The following is a 17735-nucleotide window of genomic DNA, read 5'->3' as shown; positions in this document are numbered from 1 at the left end:
TGTCAAAACCCCACTTCTAACCCTGAACGCACGCACTACCTCCTCACCCACCCACACAGCCCATTACCTTACCTGACAGCTTCATCAGCAGCTCAGACGCCACCTTGAAGTTGATGTCCTGGCTGAGGAGACTGTTCTTGTTCCCCATGGGGCTTCCCTCCCGTCCCTTCAGGGGGCCCCTGTGGCCCCCACTGTCTGCTGTGACCTCTGCTGGCCCCGTGCCCCCCAGCGCCGCGCCATGCTCCTGGTAGAAGGAGGAGTAGCTGGGCTGGCTCCTGGGGCTCCTTCGTACCTCTTCCTCCTCGGTCCGGGGTTCCTGCTTCAGATGGAAGGACTGTGGAGCCTTCAGGGCTTCCTTCTGGTTGGCCGCTACACAGAGAGACAGAGAGAGAGACAGAGAGAGAGAGAGACAGAGAGAGACAGAGAGAGACAGAGAGAGAGACAGAGACAGAGAGAGAGAGAGACAGAGAGAGAGAGAGAGACAGAGAGAGAGAGAGACAGAGACAGAGAGAGACAGAGACAGAGAGAGAGACAGAGAGAGAGAGAGAGAGAGAGAGAGACAGAGAGAGAGAGAGAGAGAGAGAGAGAGAGAGAGAGAGAGAGAGATAGAAGGTTAGAGGATAGAGAGGAGGAAAGGTGAGAGTGAGAGGGGTCACATGGACAAATGAAAGAGGAGAGAGGGGAAGGAGGGTGGGGAAAAGCCATATTGGTGAGAGAGGTGAGGGTCAAGAGAAACGAGAGGGAAGATAGATAGAGGGTTTGAAGAGGGTTGTTTGTGAGAGATCCTCAACTATCTGTGGAATGATACAGTGTGGACTGTGGCAGAAGAGCAGGGTTCAACTGGGGTTTTCTCCATGTGGCAGTTGATCACATAAACCCAGCAATAACATAGCGCTGGTCACATGGTACAGCACGTGGTCGTGTGTCTGCATTCTACAGTCTTCTGTCTTCTTATTTTGTACCTCAAACCACACAGGAACATAGTCATACACACCACACACACACACACTGTGTGAGAGAGAGAGAGAGAGAGAGAACAAATCAGATTGAGGATGACAGTAGGTTTCGTAAGCGGTCTGTTATTTTGAGAGAGAGCTGAAAGTCCCTGGTCTGGACCAGCAGTGAACAGTGAATCCTAGGATCCTGGGGCACAGTGGGCCAGCACAGATGGTAGGACCTAATGACTGACTCTCTCACTCTGTCCAGGTCCGCAGGGCATCTCTAACCAAATCCTCCTGTTCTCTTTCTCTACATCTCTCTCTTTCTCTACATCTCTCTCACACACACACACACACACACACACACACACACCAAAAAGCCATTGAGTTACAGACCTACATGCTACAGTCAAAGGTAGGCTTGCTAATACACAGATGATGATACTAAATTGTATCTACAGAGTGTAGATACACCTAGGTGTGTGTGTGTGTGTGTGTTTGTAGGGAAACTGGGTCACATCTAATCCCGCCTTAGATGAATAATTAATAATTAGACATGGAGCAACTTCTGATCGCCGCCAAGAAAACACAGGGGCCAACGGTGCCTCAATGCTTTGTGGCCATGGTTCTCTTACTCTCCTCCATATCTCACTGCTGTCTCTCTCCTCTCACACACACACCTTAGGGTCGGTTATCACTTTTGGGTTGACGGCTGTCCAGTTTCCTCCGGCCCCAGCATAGATCAGCTCCCCTGCTCACCTGCTCCTCACCCTCCCATCACACCTAACATCTCCGGCCGCCACAGGCCTGCCGCGGGGCCACCCCCCCCGCCCGTGTCATAAATCTGCGTCAGCTCCGGCCATCTGATTAATGATGATGCACGGCGGAGGGACAGAGGGGGACAGAGCGCTCAGGTACGAGAGGACAGGAGCCACACTGACAGAAGCACCCTGTGGGTGGACCTGCTAGACCTAGACCGCCCATGCTGTGCCACACACACCACAGTACCCTCCACCAGCCTGGCTGGTAGTAGGGGGGGCGGAGGGGGTGCATGAGGCCTAGTGGGAGGCCTGCAAAGGGGGGACAGTGACCTTCACGTAAGGGGTTAGGGGTCGCGGCAGCACCACCAGCTGGAAATGTCACACTGTCAGATGTCAGCGGGCAGGCTCGGTGGTGGAGTGTGTGTTTGTGTGTGTGTCGGATGTCAGCGGACAGGCTAAGTATAACCTGGTCAACACCTGGAAGGACGTCCTCTAATTAAGAGTGTGTTCAGGCCATGTTGGATCAAACAGGGACAGCAGGCTTCACTGTGGCCCTGGCGAGGCCTACATACACGCCAACTCTATTGCAGACGACTTGCACTTTCACACCCCCACCCTGACCGCACTCCACCGGAACAAACACAACCCTCAAGACGCCGTGGACGCGGTGCTTACACACACAAAAGTCCCTCCACTCCAGTGACCTTTCTGCTGGGCCCTATAAATAGCAGCGTATTTCAACTCTCCCAATCTGAGATACGGAGACCACTCAATTATTTAGTAGCCTAATCTGAGGATGTTTTTATTTATCCAGTCGGGAAGTGGAGTAACACAAAAAACGAACAAGTGTAGCGTACCGTAACTATTCCATTTAGCAGATGCTTTTTCCCTGCGGCAATCAAACCCATGACTCTGACATTGCTAGCGCCACACTCTTACCAACTGCGCCACGCTCTTCTACTACTACTACTACTACTACTACTACTACTACTACTACTACTACTACTACTACTACTGATACATCCACGACTACTACTGCATCCACTACTACTACATCCACTACTACTACTACTACTACTACTACTACTACTACTACTAGTACCAACCACCATAGCTTAAGCTGTCATTCATGATAGTGGTGCGCTGTGCTTAGGTTTATTTCACCCAAAGAAAATGACAGAAGTCGAATTACAGTACTTTGACTATGCACACACTTTAACTCTCTGTAGCACGCCAACTTCCCCCAAATGCAAATCGGTGTATCGGTCAGAGTTGAGGAAATAACCAACAGCCATCTCTGGGTGATGTGATGAGAAGCTTTCTGGCTGGCCTGGTCTGAGTGAAAGAATATGTATACCATCTCTGCCGCCAGTGTAGCAGGCGGGGGCACCCGTGTGTAGTAGAGATTTCTTCCTGGCCTGTGTGAATGAATATGTATACCATCCCTGCCGCCAATGTATCGGTGGGGGCATCTGATCCGTGGCAGCCTCGTGTCGTGTATAGCAGTTATACTGCCTCTGGTCGAGAAGTGACTATCCATCTTTGCCTGCCTCCAATGTAGCGGTTCAGTGGCAGCTTTCCCATCGGGTTTAGTAGTAGTAGTACACTAGGGTTCATCCTGTCTCTGTCTGTCTGTGGCCCAGGGGTGATGGTGCTATCAGCCTGTCTCTGTGTTATCACGGCCTGCTGACATGCCACCAGCCAGCCAGCCGGACACTGCTCTCCCTCTCTCTTTTTCACGCTCCACCTCAGACTCTCTGTCTGGCTTTCTCATTCTACTTTTGTCCCTTTTTCTCCTCCCTCTACCTGCCGTTTCTTTTCCCCCCCTCGCTCTCCTCTCCTCTCCTCTCCTCTCCTCTCCTCTCCTCTCCTCTCCTCTCCTCTCCTCTCCTCTCCTCTCCTCCTCTCTCCCCTCTCCCTCCTCTCCTCCTCTCTCCCCTCTCCCTCCTCTCCTCCCTCTCCTCTTCTCCTCCCTCTCCCCCCCTCTCCTCTCCTCTCCTCTCCTCTCCTCTCCTCTCCTCCTCTCCTCCTCTCCTCCCCTCTCCTCCCCTCTCCTCTCCTCTCTTCCCTCTCTCTACTATTGTCTCTCTCCTCTCCAGCCACGCTTCCTTCCTCTCGCCTCATCCGTCTCTCTGCCAGACGCTTGTCCAATGCACCTCACCTCTCGCTCCATGGCCGGGCCGGCCGTCAAATAACTTCATTAGCTTTCCACCTCTGTCACGCTGGCCTGCTCCCCCACTAACAATTGGCTCCTGTTTTCTCCAGAAGAGGAGGAAGAGGTGGCTGCACACACACACACACACACACACACACACACACGGACAGGGGCACATACACACTGGGGCTGGTGGACACAAAGATAGACAGACGCACTGAAACACACAGACAATGGGCAGGCAGGTGGAGTGGAGGGCAGCAACAATAGCTGACAGTGTGTGTACTGGGCTGGACAGTGTAGTGTAGATACTGACGGCTGACAGCAGTGAGGATGGACCAGAGTTCACATTTGAGAGGTATTGGCTGGCTGACCGACTGTGTTCATGTCTAGTGGTCGAGCTGAGAAGACATTGAGAACGGGTTGTAACATTCTGTGTCTGTCCACCCAGACAGGTGTTGTCAGATGAACCTTAAATAGGATTTGAATGCGAGAACAGGTGACTGGATATCTTATAGTATATTACGTAGACATATTGGTTGGGTATAAAATGTGTGAACGCAAAAGCACACTCGCACACAGGCAAACACACACAGACATACTACATCACTTAGATACTCCTTCAACTGCATCAAACACTGCATCCAACGCTTTCTCTCTTTCTTTCTCTCTCTCTCTCTCTATTCTGAGATGAATAAGACACCCTCAGCACCAACGACACTTCCTCCCACAAGCCCCTGCTTCAGCGGCGTGCCAATTATTCACACCCAGCCCGGGGTCACGCTCGCTGTCCCCGCCAAACGGGGTCGCAGCGGGGACTGCCATTATTACCCGTCTGAGGGGTCCTGCGAGTAGCGTCCTAACCGGACACCATCCACACATTTCAAAGTACCTCCGCGGACTTTCATCTTTCATCTCTCAAATCAGAATGTGGAGGATCACACTGGGTAGGCTGTCGGTTGTGTCAGCGTTGCTGTGCAGGGGAGAAATCAAAGGGGATTGGTCGTAACACCCAGAGGAGAAGCAGGGTCAGAGGTCAGAAAGAGTTCACTGGCTTCTTTATGCCTGGGGAACTCAGTCAGATGGAACTCTTTTTTTCCTCCCTCTCCTTCTCTCTCCCTTGCTGTCTGTCTGTCACTTTATCTAGCTATTTATTTTATCTCTCCCTGTCTTTTTATCCACCCCCTTCCTCCATCCCCTCTCCCCCTCTCTCTTATAGCCTCTCTCCATCATCCAGCCCCTCTCCCCCCTCTCTCTTACAGCCTCTCTCCATCCTCCAGCCCCTCTCCCCCCTCTCTTACAGCCCCTCTCCCCCTCTCTCTTACAGCCTCTCTCCATCCTCCAGCCCCTCTCCCCCCTCTCTTACAGCCCCTCTCCCCCTCTCTCTTATAGCCTCTCTCCATCCTCCAGCCCCTCTCCCCCCTCTCTTACAGCCCCTCTCCATCCTCCAGCCCCTCTCCCCTACACCCTCTCCCCCTCTCTCCATCCTCCACCACCTCCCTCTTACACCTCTTCTCTCCATCCTCCACCCCCTCTCCCTCTCTTACACCCCTTCTCTCCATCCTCCACCCCCTCCTCCTTACACCCCTTCTCTCCATCCTCCACCCCCCTCTCTCTCCATCCTCCACCCCCTCTCCCACCCCTTCTCTCCATCCTCCACCCTCTCTCCCCCTCTCCCTTACAGCCCTCTCTCCATCCTCCACCCTCTCTCCCTCTCTCCCTTTCAGCCCTTCTCTCCATCCTCCACCCCCTCTCCCTTTCAGCCCTTCTCTCCATCCTCCACCCCCTCGCCCCCTCTCTCTTCCAGCCCTTGTGGGATTGAGACAGGCACTGTGACAGCAGTGGTAAATCAGGAGCGATGAGCTGCCGCGTGTACACACTCAATCGCGCTTGGCAGGGAGGTCAAAAGAAAGAGTGTCGAGGTTCCCCTGAGAAGAAGCTGTACCCCTCTCCCCCATCCCTTTCGCCTCCTCTCTCCCCTCCCTGTCTGCTATATGGCCCAGCTAAGAGTGCAAAAGATCTGAGTAAAGCTTTGGGTCCAACCCACCCCCCCCTCTCTTTTTTACCAACCGCGCTACAGAGATGATCATGAAAGCCCTCGGTAATCAAAAGGACTAGTATTCTATTAAAACATCATTGTTCATTCAATCATCACTCAAGTCCACTTCTATCCTCTCCTTAAAAAAAAAGTGTGACATTCTCTCTGGTACTGCATGAATGACGCCGCCCTTGAACTAAGATGTCCGCCAACCGTCCGCCACTACACTGGGCTGACATTGTGAGAGAAGAAGCCATCTTGGCTCTCTCTCCTCTGGGACTTTCCTGGCTTGATTGCGAAGTCTGGGAGTGAAGTGCGACTGGCACCCGGGGGGCACCGGCACGGAGCCGAACTGGAGGGGGAGGGGTTAACTAAACCTGCCCAGTCTCTCCACGACGCACATCGCACGCCGCATCCTAGCCAGGGTCACAGAGCAGAAGTTAAGGGTGCTAATCATTTCAAATTATGAATTATGCATACATTTTTAATTAATCTAATGTTCCGAGGGTTCCCCCCCTCCCCCTCCTCCCTTCGCATCCCCTCATTCAGGAGATCTCAATTTAATTAAATGGCATTAGGAGTTAGAGTGGCAGCCTCAACCCCGACCTTGCCACCCAACCCTGGGCACACTTTTCCCCATCAATCTTCAGCCATTGTCTCAAAGTAACTGATCCTTTGACAGTCACAACACGGTGGAATGCATCTCAACAAACCTGATATGATACCTAGTGTTATTATAGCTAACGATAGCATGTTTGTTGTTGATGAGGTTATTGGAGAGGCAAAGGGAGTGTTGGGGTTATTGGATGGATGAGTTGAAGTTCATTAACATTCATGATGAAACCCTAAGAAATATGCTAAGATGCTCAAAAGTCCTGAAATGGCCATCAAAAGTTGACCACCAGTCTAACGTTTATATAAACCTTTTGTGAAATCTCGTCAGTGATGAATAGGTGTTGGATTGGGTGTCCATTAGATGGGTGTTGTTGTCATGGTTACCTGAGAGCTTCATGAGCAGGTCGGTGGCTGTCTTGGTGGTGATGTCCGGGCTGAAGAGGGACGCCGCCGTTGGACCTCCACCAGGACTGGACCGAACCCCCACCCCCAAGCCGACTCCCCCCATAGAGAGGTCCAGGGAGTTGCCACTACTACCAGGACGCTCCCTCTCCCTGTCCCTGCAGAGAGTGAAGGGCGAAAGCACCGACAGCTCCCTCTCCTGGGGCTCTTCTTTTATAAAGACGTGGTGGCTGGAGACTCCAGGGGAGCTCTGGTTCCCTGCGTCCGACTGGAGAGGGGACTCCCCGGGGTTGTAGTCACCCATGAGTGACCCCTCGCCCTCCGTGTCCGTGGTGGCCTCTTCCTTGACCTTGACCCCGTCGGAGGCAGACCCGGAGCGGGGGAAGTGCTGGTGGCAGCGCATGTGGAGCTTGAGGCTGAAGTGTCGCGAGGAGGTGAAAGGGCAAAGTTCGCACTGGAACGTCTCGCCCCGGTCCTGATGCTGGTGGACCTGGGATACAGGGATAGGATGAGTGGGGGGGGGGGGGGGCTACCTGCGCATTGTCACTGCAACAACAGTCAAAGCAATGATGCTCACTTGGGGACAAGCACTGAACATTTGCGTAAGGTACAATGGAGCAATGCATCTGACTGTTGTACATTCAACGTGTGTCAATGTTAGGCTAATTGTATCTGTCCCTATGCAAATAAATAATTGAAATAAAATGAGTAAAAGAGATTAAATAAGAGCGTAAAACAATAAGGATTCCCTCAACACCTGGAGCTTCTCGGTCTTGTTAAAACCCCTTCTGGTTTTAGTCTACTAACTACAGTATCATTTGAGGCATGTTACCCACTACACTAGAGGTGACTGACTAGAGCACCTCCCTCCCTTTCAGCAATTAGTAGCATTAGCAGCACTTCCACTCCTATTATGACCTCAGGGGATGGATAACACTACGAGGTTACAGGTCAAAGGTCAAAGGAGTCATCACAGGCTCCCACCATCTCACCTTCATGTGGGACTTGAGATTGTCTTTGCGGGCGCAGCGGAAGGGGCACAGGGGACACTGGTGACTCTTCAGGCCGGTGTGGATCACCATGTGTCTCTTCCAGTAGCTCTTCCTCTTGATGACCAGGCCACACACCGGACACTGGAATGGTTTCCCTCCGTCCTCCCCCGGGGAACCTGGGAGAGTAGAGGAAAAAGAGGGGATGAGACATTTATTTATTTAACCAGGAAGTTCCAGTGAGGTCAGAATAATTATTTACCAAGGGATACCTGGCCAAGAAGGGCAGCTCAGTAAAAACACATGTAATTTAGTTCATACAGTGCCCTGAATGAATACTTAAGCAACGCATCATTCCTTCCTCGTTTGCATGATGTCAGTACACCTATCCGATCTATAAGTGATTGGTAAGGTGTAAGTAAGGTTTCCACTTTGTAGCTTTCACCAATCCAGCCCATGTCAGATCTGTGATTACTTCAAGGAAGAAAAAGAAGGAAGCTAGGAAGGTGAAGGATGCATTTCTGAAGTATTGGAACAAGTCCATTTCTAGGGCTGGGAATTGCCTGGGACTTCACGATACGATAGGTGCCGATACGATATGTATTGCGATTCTCACGATTCTATGTGTATTGCGATTTCATACTGTGATATTATTGCGATGTTCCAAACATATTACTCACTGCTGCAGAGAGACAAGAGAGAGTCATGAGAAAACGAGTTTTGATCAGTCAGGACAATAAAAGTGCTGAAAACATCTTGGCTCCCCATTTAAAAAGAACATGGAGAACAAGCTATAGGATGAAAAATACCTTAGTTTTGGCATAATTTTGAAATATGTAACTGTATAGATTTTTTCCCCCCATCACTCGTCCATTCCTTCCTTTCCAGAGAAGAGTTACATACTATGGAGCCTCTCTAAGGTGCAACTGACTTTGTTACGATTACCACACCTCTACTAGGTTAGACACGACCTCCAGACACCTCAAGCTGAAAACGTTCAACGTTCGACAAAGCCTGCCATCGTTTGCTGCCTGTCTGGGAACAAAATAAGTAAAACTTACTGTTTTATTATCTCGATTATTGTTGTTGGCTTCATATCCGGCCTCTATTACGGCGTTTAATTGGGCTTATTAGGATGCGCCATGATTGCATTACAAATTCACCACGGGCCTGTCATCGATGGCTTCATAAGTATTCTGCTCCTGTTCCTTGAAAAACATCTGGTAATCAGTGTTTGGTGAAATTACAGCGCTCAGCCATTCATTGACCCCGGGTGTAAAACCTCGAGACTGCCTATTTGCAACAATAAACTGCCATCTGCGGCCCAACAGACTGGAGCGAGGGAGAGAAGAGAAGTGGTGGGGGAGGAGGAGAGGTAGAGGGAGGGAGAGGAGGAGGAGAGGGGAGGAGATAACCATGGACTCCTTGCTCATTGGAGGAGAAGGAAAAAAGATGGAGCAGCGTTTAAGTGGTCAGTACGTCAGATAGCGTATTATTTTAAGTGGTGAGTACGTCAGAAAGCGTATCATTTTACGTGGTGAGTACGTCAGATAGCATATTATTTTAAGTGGACAGTACGTCAGATAGCGTATTATTTTAAGTGGACAGTACGTCAGATAGCGTATTATTTTAAGTAGTAAGTACGTCAGATAGCGTATTATTTTAAGTGGTGAGTACGTCAGATAGCGTATTATTTTAAGTGGTGAGTACGTCAGATAGCGTATTATTTTAAGTGGTGAGTATGTCAGATAGCGTATTATTTTAAGTAGTAAGTACGTCAGATAGCGTATTATTTTACGTGGTGAGTACGTCAGATAGCGTATTATTTTACGTGGTGAGTACGTCAGATAGCGTATTATTTTAAGTGGACAGTACGTCAGATAGCGTATTATTTTAAGTGGTGAGTACGTCAGATAGCGTATTATTTTAAGTGGTCAGTACGTCAGCGTATTATTTTCCTCTCCAGTGTAATCAAGATCAATTATCAAGAAATATTTAGTAAAACTAAATATAGGCTAAATGTGTAACAATTTCATACCAGACCAGCCAACTGCAATAAAACAAAACCGGACAATCAATAACCAAGGGCATGTTTTTTTCAGTCTGGCCACCAGACAAGTACCTGCATTTGTACAGCATTCCACTGCGACCTTGACGGCTGCAGGTTACCGCCAACAACCCTTTTTAACATGCAGATCACAGAATATTACATCGACTGCCTCTCTCCCTCTCATCTGTCTCAAGTCAATTTGATCCAGCCATTTTAGAGTCGGCTAAAGGGTTACGACACAATCCTTCAAAAGTGCCCATCCATCTCACCTGGAACACACTCCACTGTTCTCACTAAAGGCTGCTCATTTTGAGAGAGAGAGAGAGAGAGAGGAGAGAGAGGGTTGTGTGTGTGTACGTGCGTGTGGGTATTGTATTTTGTATTTATTAAGGATCCCCATTAGCTACTCTTCCTGGGGTCCAGCAACATTAAGGCGGTTATATACAATTACAAATATTACATTTCATAACACTTTTCACAACACATTAAGTGTGCCCTCAGGCCACTACTCTACTACCACATATCTACAACACAAAATCCATGTGTATGTGTGTGCAGAGTGAGTGAGTTAGTATGTGTATGCGTGTGTCTGTGTGTGTGTGGGTCTCTTCACAGTCCCTGCTGTTCCACAAGGTTTCTTTATATCTGTTTTTTAAATCTGATTCTACTGCTTGCATCAGTTACCTGATGTGGAATAGAGTTCCCTGTAGCCATGGCTCTATGTAGTACTGTGTACCTCCCATAGTCTGTTCTGCACTTGCCCAGTGTAAACTCTGATGGGATTGTGTTTGGCTGGGAATCTGCTGAATGCTGATCTGAGGAGAAGGCTCTGACTGCAGACTCCTCTGGCTCCAACCTCCACCAGTCTGTACAGAGTTGACTGGTAAAAGGAGGTTGTTGGAGCCAGAAGCGTCTGCAGAACAGAGATGGATATGGACACCCGGTTCCTACTGTGCTGAGAGCACACACTGCCGGCCCTCTTTGGCAGACTGCAGATCCGAGGGCAAACGGTCTAGTTTGGACCCCCTGCCAGGCCCACAAACCTTTTCCCAGACTCAGGCAAGACGGGGAGGGGATTCTCGCTCTCTAAAAAGTGGGGTGAGCGAGCGAAAATTTAAAAAATACATTAATAAAATAAATACAAACCTAGAGACCTCACCAAGAGATTTTAGCCATTTTATTATGACAGTCACAGGGACCAGGGTTTGAGTCCCAGTCAGGGGACCCTACAAATTGTTCATAATTGATGTGATAGCTGAAATATATAGCATTCAACTAAAGTAATCAGACCTATTCTTACTATATTGAACTGCTTCAGCTTCTATTTAGCTTGAATTCTTCAATATTTTTTGACAGCTGAAGCAAGCACACACATTTTCTTCAGGAAATGTACCTATTCTAGTTTAGTCATTTATCTTACCTTAGAAGAGTTCACTGCATTCTGACTACTGACTAGCTGTCCAAATCAACTTAAAGTATCTACAAAACACGTTTTTCAGCGACATAATCCAAAAGGAAGACTACTACATTTTTTATTTTACTGTTCACGGTTCACAAATTATTATTTTGATTCGCATGATTCGATTCACCGCGATTGAACCGAATCCCTACCACTACAATTGTGACGCAAATCATTCAATTTGTCAAAAATAATAGTTTAAAATAATCATTTCTTATTAATAAAATACATTTTAAAAAACGCTCAATTTATTTATAATTTGTTTATGTGAAGTGGGGCATCCGTAATACAATAAATAAAATGTGTATGTCCTTATACAGTGGGGGAAAAAAATATTTTGTCAACCACCAATTGTGCAAGTTCTCCCACTTAAAAAGATGAGAGGCCTGTAATATTCATCATAGGTCCACGTCAACTATGACAGACAAATTGAGATTTTTTTTCCCAGAAATTCACATTGTAGGATTTTTAATGAATTTATTTGCAAATTATGGTGGAAAATAAGTATTTGGTCACCTACAAACAAGCAAGATTTCTGGCTCTCACAGACCTGTAACTTCTTCTTTAAGAGGCTCCTCTGTCCTCCACTCGTTACCTGTATTAATGGCACCTGTTTGAACTTGTTATCAGTATAAAAGACACCTGTCCACAACCTCAAACAGTCACACTCCAAACTCCACTATGGCCAAGACCAAAGAGCTGTCAAAGGACACAAGAAACAAAATTGTAGACCTGCACCAGGCTGGGAAGACTGAATCTGCATTAGGTAAGCAGCTTGGTTTGAAGAAATCAACTGTGGGAGCAATTATTAGGAAATGGAAGACATACAAGACCACTGATAATCTCCCTCGATCTGGGAATCCACGCAAGATCTCACCCCGTGGGCTCAAAATGATCCCAAGAACGGTGAGCAAAAATCCCAGAACCACACGGGGGGACCTAGTGAATGACCTGCAGAGAGCTGGGACCAAAGTAACAAAGCCTACCATTAGTAACACACTACGCCGCCAGGGTCTCAAATCCTGCAGTGCCAGACGTGTCCCGCTGCTTAAGCCAGTACATGTCCAGGCCCGTCTGAAGTTTGCTAGAGTGCATTTGGATGATCCAGAAGAGGATTGGGAGAATGTCATATGGTCAGATGAAACCAAAATAGAACTTTTTGGTAAAAACTCAACTCGTCGTGTTTGGAGGACAAAGAATGCTGAGTTGCATCCAAAGAACACCATACCTACTGTGAAGCATGGGGGTGGAAACATCATGCTTTGGGGCTGTTTTCTGCAAAGGCACCAGGACGACTGATCCGTGTAAAGGAAAGAATGAATGGGGCCATGTATCGTGAGATTTTGAGTGAAAACCTCCTTCCATCAGCAAGGGCATTGAAGATGAAACGTGGCTGGGTCTTTCAGCATGACAATGATCCCAAACACACCGCCCGGGCAACGAAGGAGTGGCTTCGTAAGAAGCATTTCAAGGTCCTGGAGTGGCCTAGCCAGTCTCCAGATCTCAACCCCATAGAAAATCTTTGGAGGGAGTTGAAAGTCTGTGTTGCCCAGCGACAGCCCCAAAACATCACTGCTCTAGAGGAGATCTGCATGGAGGAATGGGCCAAAATACCAGCAACCGTGTGTGAAAACCTTGTGAAGACTTACAGAAAACGTTTGACCTGTGTCATTGCCAACAAAGGGTTTATAACAAAGTATTGAGAAACTTTTGTTATTGACCAAATACTTATTTTCCACCATCATTTGCAAATAAATTCATAAAAAATCCTACAATGTGATTTTCTGGATTTTTTCTCCTCATTTTGTCTGTCATAGTTGACGTGTACCTATGATGAAAATTACAGGCCTCTCTCATCTTTTTAAGTGGGAGAACTTGCACAATTGGTGGCTGACTAAATACTTTTTTCCCCCACTGTATAGTGTAATATAAAGGGATTAAACATATTAGGACATTCGCTTAGCGACTAGCTTTAATTCCATATAATAAGCAGAAGCTTGGAGAATATCTGTAAAAGATGGTTTCAAATCAAGTTGAAAAGCTGAAGAGGATTTGATATCTGAGGCAATGAACTATCACATCTCTTTATAGAGGACAGTTCAGGATGTGCAAGGTGAAATAAACTAGTACTGACAAACAACCTTTAAAAATGCAAGGTGAAATAACTGATTGAAATGAAAAAAAATCGACTGTTGTTATTCTGTTCAACCTGGGGGTGGGAAGGTCTTCCACAACGGTTCGTTGTTGTATAAAACCTTGCTAGAGAAACAGACCTTCTGGGATTGATGGATAGGGGCACTTTGTATGTCACAATGTTCCAATGTTTCTGACCTTGTCACAAAGACAACAAAATGTAGCTGACATAATATCTTGATAAACGCACTATTACATTTCCCAAACTGCAAAAAATCTGAATGTAGCTAGCTACTGTATATCCAAAAACTCACCATAAGGCTTATAGACAACAAATGCCACCTCAGGAAGAAAATGTGGAGGGTCAGGGTGGGTTAGCCTACCTGCTTGGCTGCTGGGTTTGGCCCTTCCCTTGGGGGTGGAGGGCAGCAGCAGGTCCATGGTGCTCTGGGGCCCTGTGGGGGTCCCTGCATTCTGGTTCCTGTCCAGCAGGGGCTTGATGTCCTCCTGGTGGGCCCCTCCTCCTGCTGGGGCTCCCAGCGGGGATTCCATCTTATCAGCAAGGAGGTTCCCTGCCGCCCGGGCCGCCACCTCCTTGAGGAGCGCAGCTGAGGAAGTCATGGAGACCAGGGAGAGGAAGGAGGAGCCGGGGGAGGGTTGGTGTTGGTGGTCTGATGATGAGGAGGTATGAGAGCGCTCGCTCACCTTCTTGGACAGGGCGGCTAGCGTGGAGCTGGCCGACTGAGGGCTGAAGGGGGAGGTGAAGGCATCGAAGCGTACCGAGTCGTCCGTTCCTCCCCGGCTCCCTCCTCCTCCCAGGGTGGGTACTGTGGAGCAAGAGGATGAGGAAGAGGAGGTAGATGAGGCCGCTACGGTGGCGTTCTTGTCCTGTAAAACCGCGTTGGCTGCCGCTTTCAGCTTCTGGATGGCGGAGTCCGGTGATAGGCTGGACCCGCCGCCAGAGGCGGAACAACCCGCCGGGGGCCACTTCCCGTCGCCGGCCACTCCCACCCACACGAAGCCGGCGCCGTTGCTCGGGGCGACCACCGAGGCGAAGGGGTCGCAGGGCTCCTGCTTGATGGCGGTGGTCGACATGGCAATAGAGGCAGGCGAGACCGAGGCGGAGCCTCCACTGTTGTTGTTGTTGTTATTGGCCGCCAGTTTTCGTGCGAGGGCACTTAGCTGCTGAGCATGATGGGAGGAGGGGGAGAGGGTCAGGGCTGGGGCTAAGCCTATAGGGGGTGACTCCCCTCCCCCTCCCCCACCTCTCACTCTCCCCAGAAGTTCCCCATCCAGCTTCAACGACCCAGCCTCTAGGAGACGCCGCAGGTTACTGCTCAGGGGTTTCCCCAGGGCCTCGGAGGCAGCCTCTCCATAGAGAGAGGACACCACGGAGGAAAGGGTATCCTGGGCAGAGAACACCCCTCCGTCCACCCCCAGGCTCAGGAGCTCCAGGGAGGCCCGGTGGTGGTGGTGGTGGTGGCTGTGAACAGGCGTAGGGCAGCCCCCCAGGGAACTCTCGGTCGACGTGTCGGGGTGTTCCGGAGGTCGGTCTGGGGAGGGGGTGGGGGAGGAGCCCCCGCGGAGGAACAGCTCATGGTCGTCATGGATGTCGCCGCCGTACGACGACTCGGAGCGCGTGTCGGAGGCGTTCCCGTACCAGCCACCACCGCCGTCCTCCTCCACGGGACAGCAGCCCCCGTCGGGCCCACCCTCCTCGACGCTGTCCACATCTACAGGAGAGAAGAAGAGAAGAAGAAGATGAGACGTTTAGGGAAAAGTTTGGTGAGAGGAAAAGAGAGATGTTTTACTGAGATGGAAACAGGGAGAAAGGGATCATCATGACCAGAGCTGAGGACAAACCAGGGTCATGTTCATTGGGTCATAAACGGAGGGAAACGGGGAGGTGCTACCTGAACTTATCCAATTTGAAAACACTTGTTTTCGTTTTTTCTGTTCTACAACGTTTTGCTACAGTGTTCCCTAATGAACATTACCCAGGAAAGGACCAGATTTTGTCATTAAAGATGAACTCCAGGATCTTAAGCACAATACATTTGTAACATATAGTACAAATTGCACAAAACAAATTACAATAAAATTGCAGGACGTAACATATCATACGAAATGGACGACGTAGTACACAATTTGATGACGCAGTACACAAAAAAAATGGGGACCACCTTTGGCTCTTAAGAACCAATTTCAAAACTACTGGCAAAAATTATACAAAGGTTTGAGAGTGCATCATTAAATGACAATCTAGGAGGCATTGAATTGAACAGCCTTGACTTGAGGTTTGACGATGTAAGTCAACAATCAGCAGTCACCTGTCCCCTGGATTACAAAGTGAGCCAGACTACTACACTATATACTCATTCTGACACTTCCTTATCGCAAGTGAGCACTCTCAATTCCATTTACCAGCTAAGTACAAAGGGAACAGCCTATTAAAGATACCAAATAGACGTCGGCGCTCTCAGCAAGGGGTAACTCACTGCCTTCGCAATGACTGAAGAAAAGCATAATAACACTGAAAATCCAAGGAGCTTTAATGCAACAAAATCCACCAGCTTTCCCCAAGCCTTTCTCTCAGCACTGAGAATCGCCAGCAACGGTAGATAAAATAACTTAGATGATTTTTCAATCCTTTATTTTCAACATATTTTTTTTTCACAGGGTCAAATTTTTTTTCCTAAGGAGTCTAGTAACGGGGTTACCATGACGACAGGACCTTCTGGGAGGCTAGACAGCAAAGATTAGGGTAATGGAGGTTACAGAGCCTGTTGAATATTCATGACGATGCAGATCCCACCAGGGAGCCAATAAGGATAGGGTTAAGGTCACCCAGGGTCATTAATATACACTTGGTGTATCAATATTCATAAGCAAAACATTACAGCTTGCCAGACAAGGGCGAACAAAAGAAAGTGAGTATTCCTGATACATATTAACCCCTTTCCATACAAATATGTCAAAAAGCAACAAGCCTGGGCGAAGAAAATGTCAAAACTTTACTGACCCCCCCACCCACCACCCACCACTACAGTACAGAGGCTTCAACTAAAAAAATTAACCCATGGAGCATCAACCGAAGAAAACAGAGAGCGGGAACAACAACAAAAGGTCAGAAGAAGCCATGACACTCGTACACTGATACACAATCTCTCCTCTCCACACACAACATCATTTGAGCTCTCTTCTCTCTCGCTCACACACATCAAGGCTAGTCTTCACCCTGACGACCCTATATAAGAACACTGGTGGGTTGCTTCTCTGTTTACAGGCAGAGGGGAAAGCGGTTGCCTCGGCAACCCCGCCCGGTGACCCGCAGGGATCATTAGAGTCAGCTCACATCTGGTCTGGTCGTCACCGACTATGGGCCAGAGAGGTGACCGCAACCGTGGCCCGACCGCTCTAACCGAGTGTACATGCACAGCTACAGGTCTACCCACCACACTGGGACACTAGCACACACTCCATCTCTCACACACAGGAGTCAGGACACACACACACACTCTGTGGCAGAGGTTAGGGCAGGAAAAATAAGATGTTGTACACTTATAGGAGGACAGGACACCACAGACCTGACCGCTCTTTTTTTCCACAGTTCCTGTGTGTGTGTGCGCGCGCACCCTTTGTGTGTGACTTCCTTCACCTCCTTACATTTCCTAAGATGCCATTAAGCGGAGAAAGGGAGAGAGAGAGAAAGAGAGGGAGAGAAAGAGAGAGCGAGAGCGTGCGCGTGAGAGAGAATGTCAGCGGGTCTAAGACCTACTGTTTTTCCAAGGCTGCCGTTCACTCCCCCTGAAAGCTTTTAGTCACCTGAGCCGGGCCAGAGGGGAGAAGTATGCGAGGCATGACCCGTGTCCATGTGACATGCTCCAGAAAGAACGCAGCCAGGCCCTAATGGCTGTAACGTCGTTAGCGGGAAATGGCTAGATTGCTGACCCGAGGTCTCAGGAGTACACAGTGGAGGGGTAAAGAGAGGGGGATGAATTTGAACCCTCCCCTTTCTCTCCTTCTCCCTCTCTCCCTTCATCTCTTGCCCTTTGCTGCCCTCCCCCTCTCTTTTCCCTAACTCTCCCCATCTTTCTCGCTCTCCTTCGTGGGTTTAGTGTTGATCTCTCGAGGCTCCTCCACGCAACACTACACCTCTAGGCCGAGTGACGCTAGGCTAGCCTTAACGCTACAG

The 17735-nt window shown here is 49.0% G+C and overlaps 1 protein-coding gene across 1 annotated transcript in view; it reads right to left on the bottom strand.

Annotated features, from left to right (window-relative positions):
* The window catches only part of znf827 (zinc finger protein 827), an 87588-nt gene that overhangs the window by 46052 nt on the left and 23801 nt on the right, over positions 1-17735 (bottom strand). The window contains exons 2-5 of the mRNA XM_084188678.1: positions 13924-15273; positions 7902-8077; positions 6892-7399; positions 73-369 (exon numbers count right to left, since the gene is read on the bottom strand). Coding sequence (XP_084044804.1) covers positions 73-369; positions 6892-7399; positions 7902-8077; positions 13924-15273 — 2331 coding nt within the window. The remainder of the gene's footprint in view (positions 1-72; positions 370-6891; positions 7400-7901; positions 8078-13923; positions 15274-17735) is intronic.

The sequence above is a fragment of the Coregonus lavaretus genome (assembly GCF_964263955.1).
Source record: "Coregonus lavaretus genome assembly, contig: SUPER_35_unloc_1, whole genome shotgun sequence".
Lineage (NCBI taxonomy): Eukaryota > Metazoa > Chordata > Actinopteri > Salmoniformes > Salmonidae > Coregonus > Coregonus lavaretus.
This window is presented reverse-complemented; position numbering and strand designations above follow the sequence as displayed.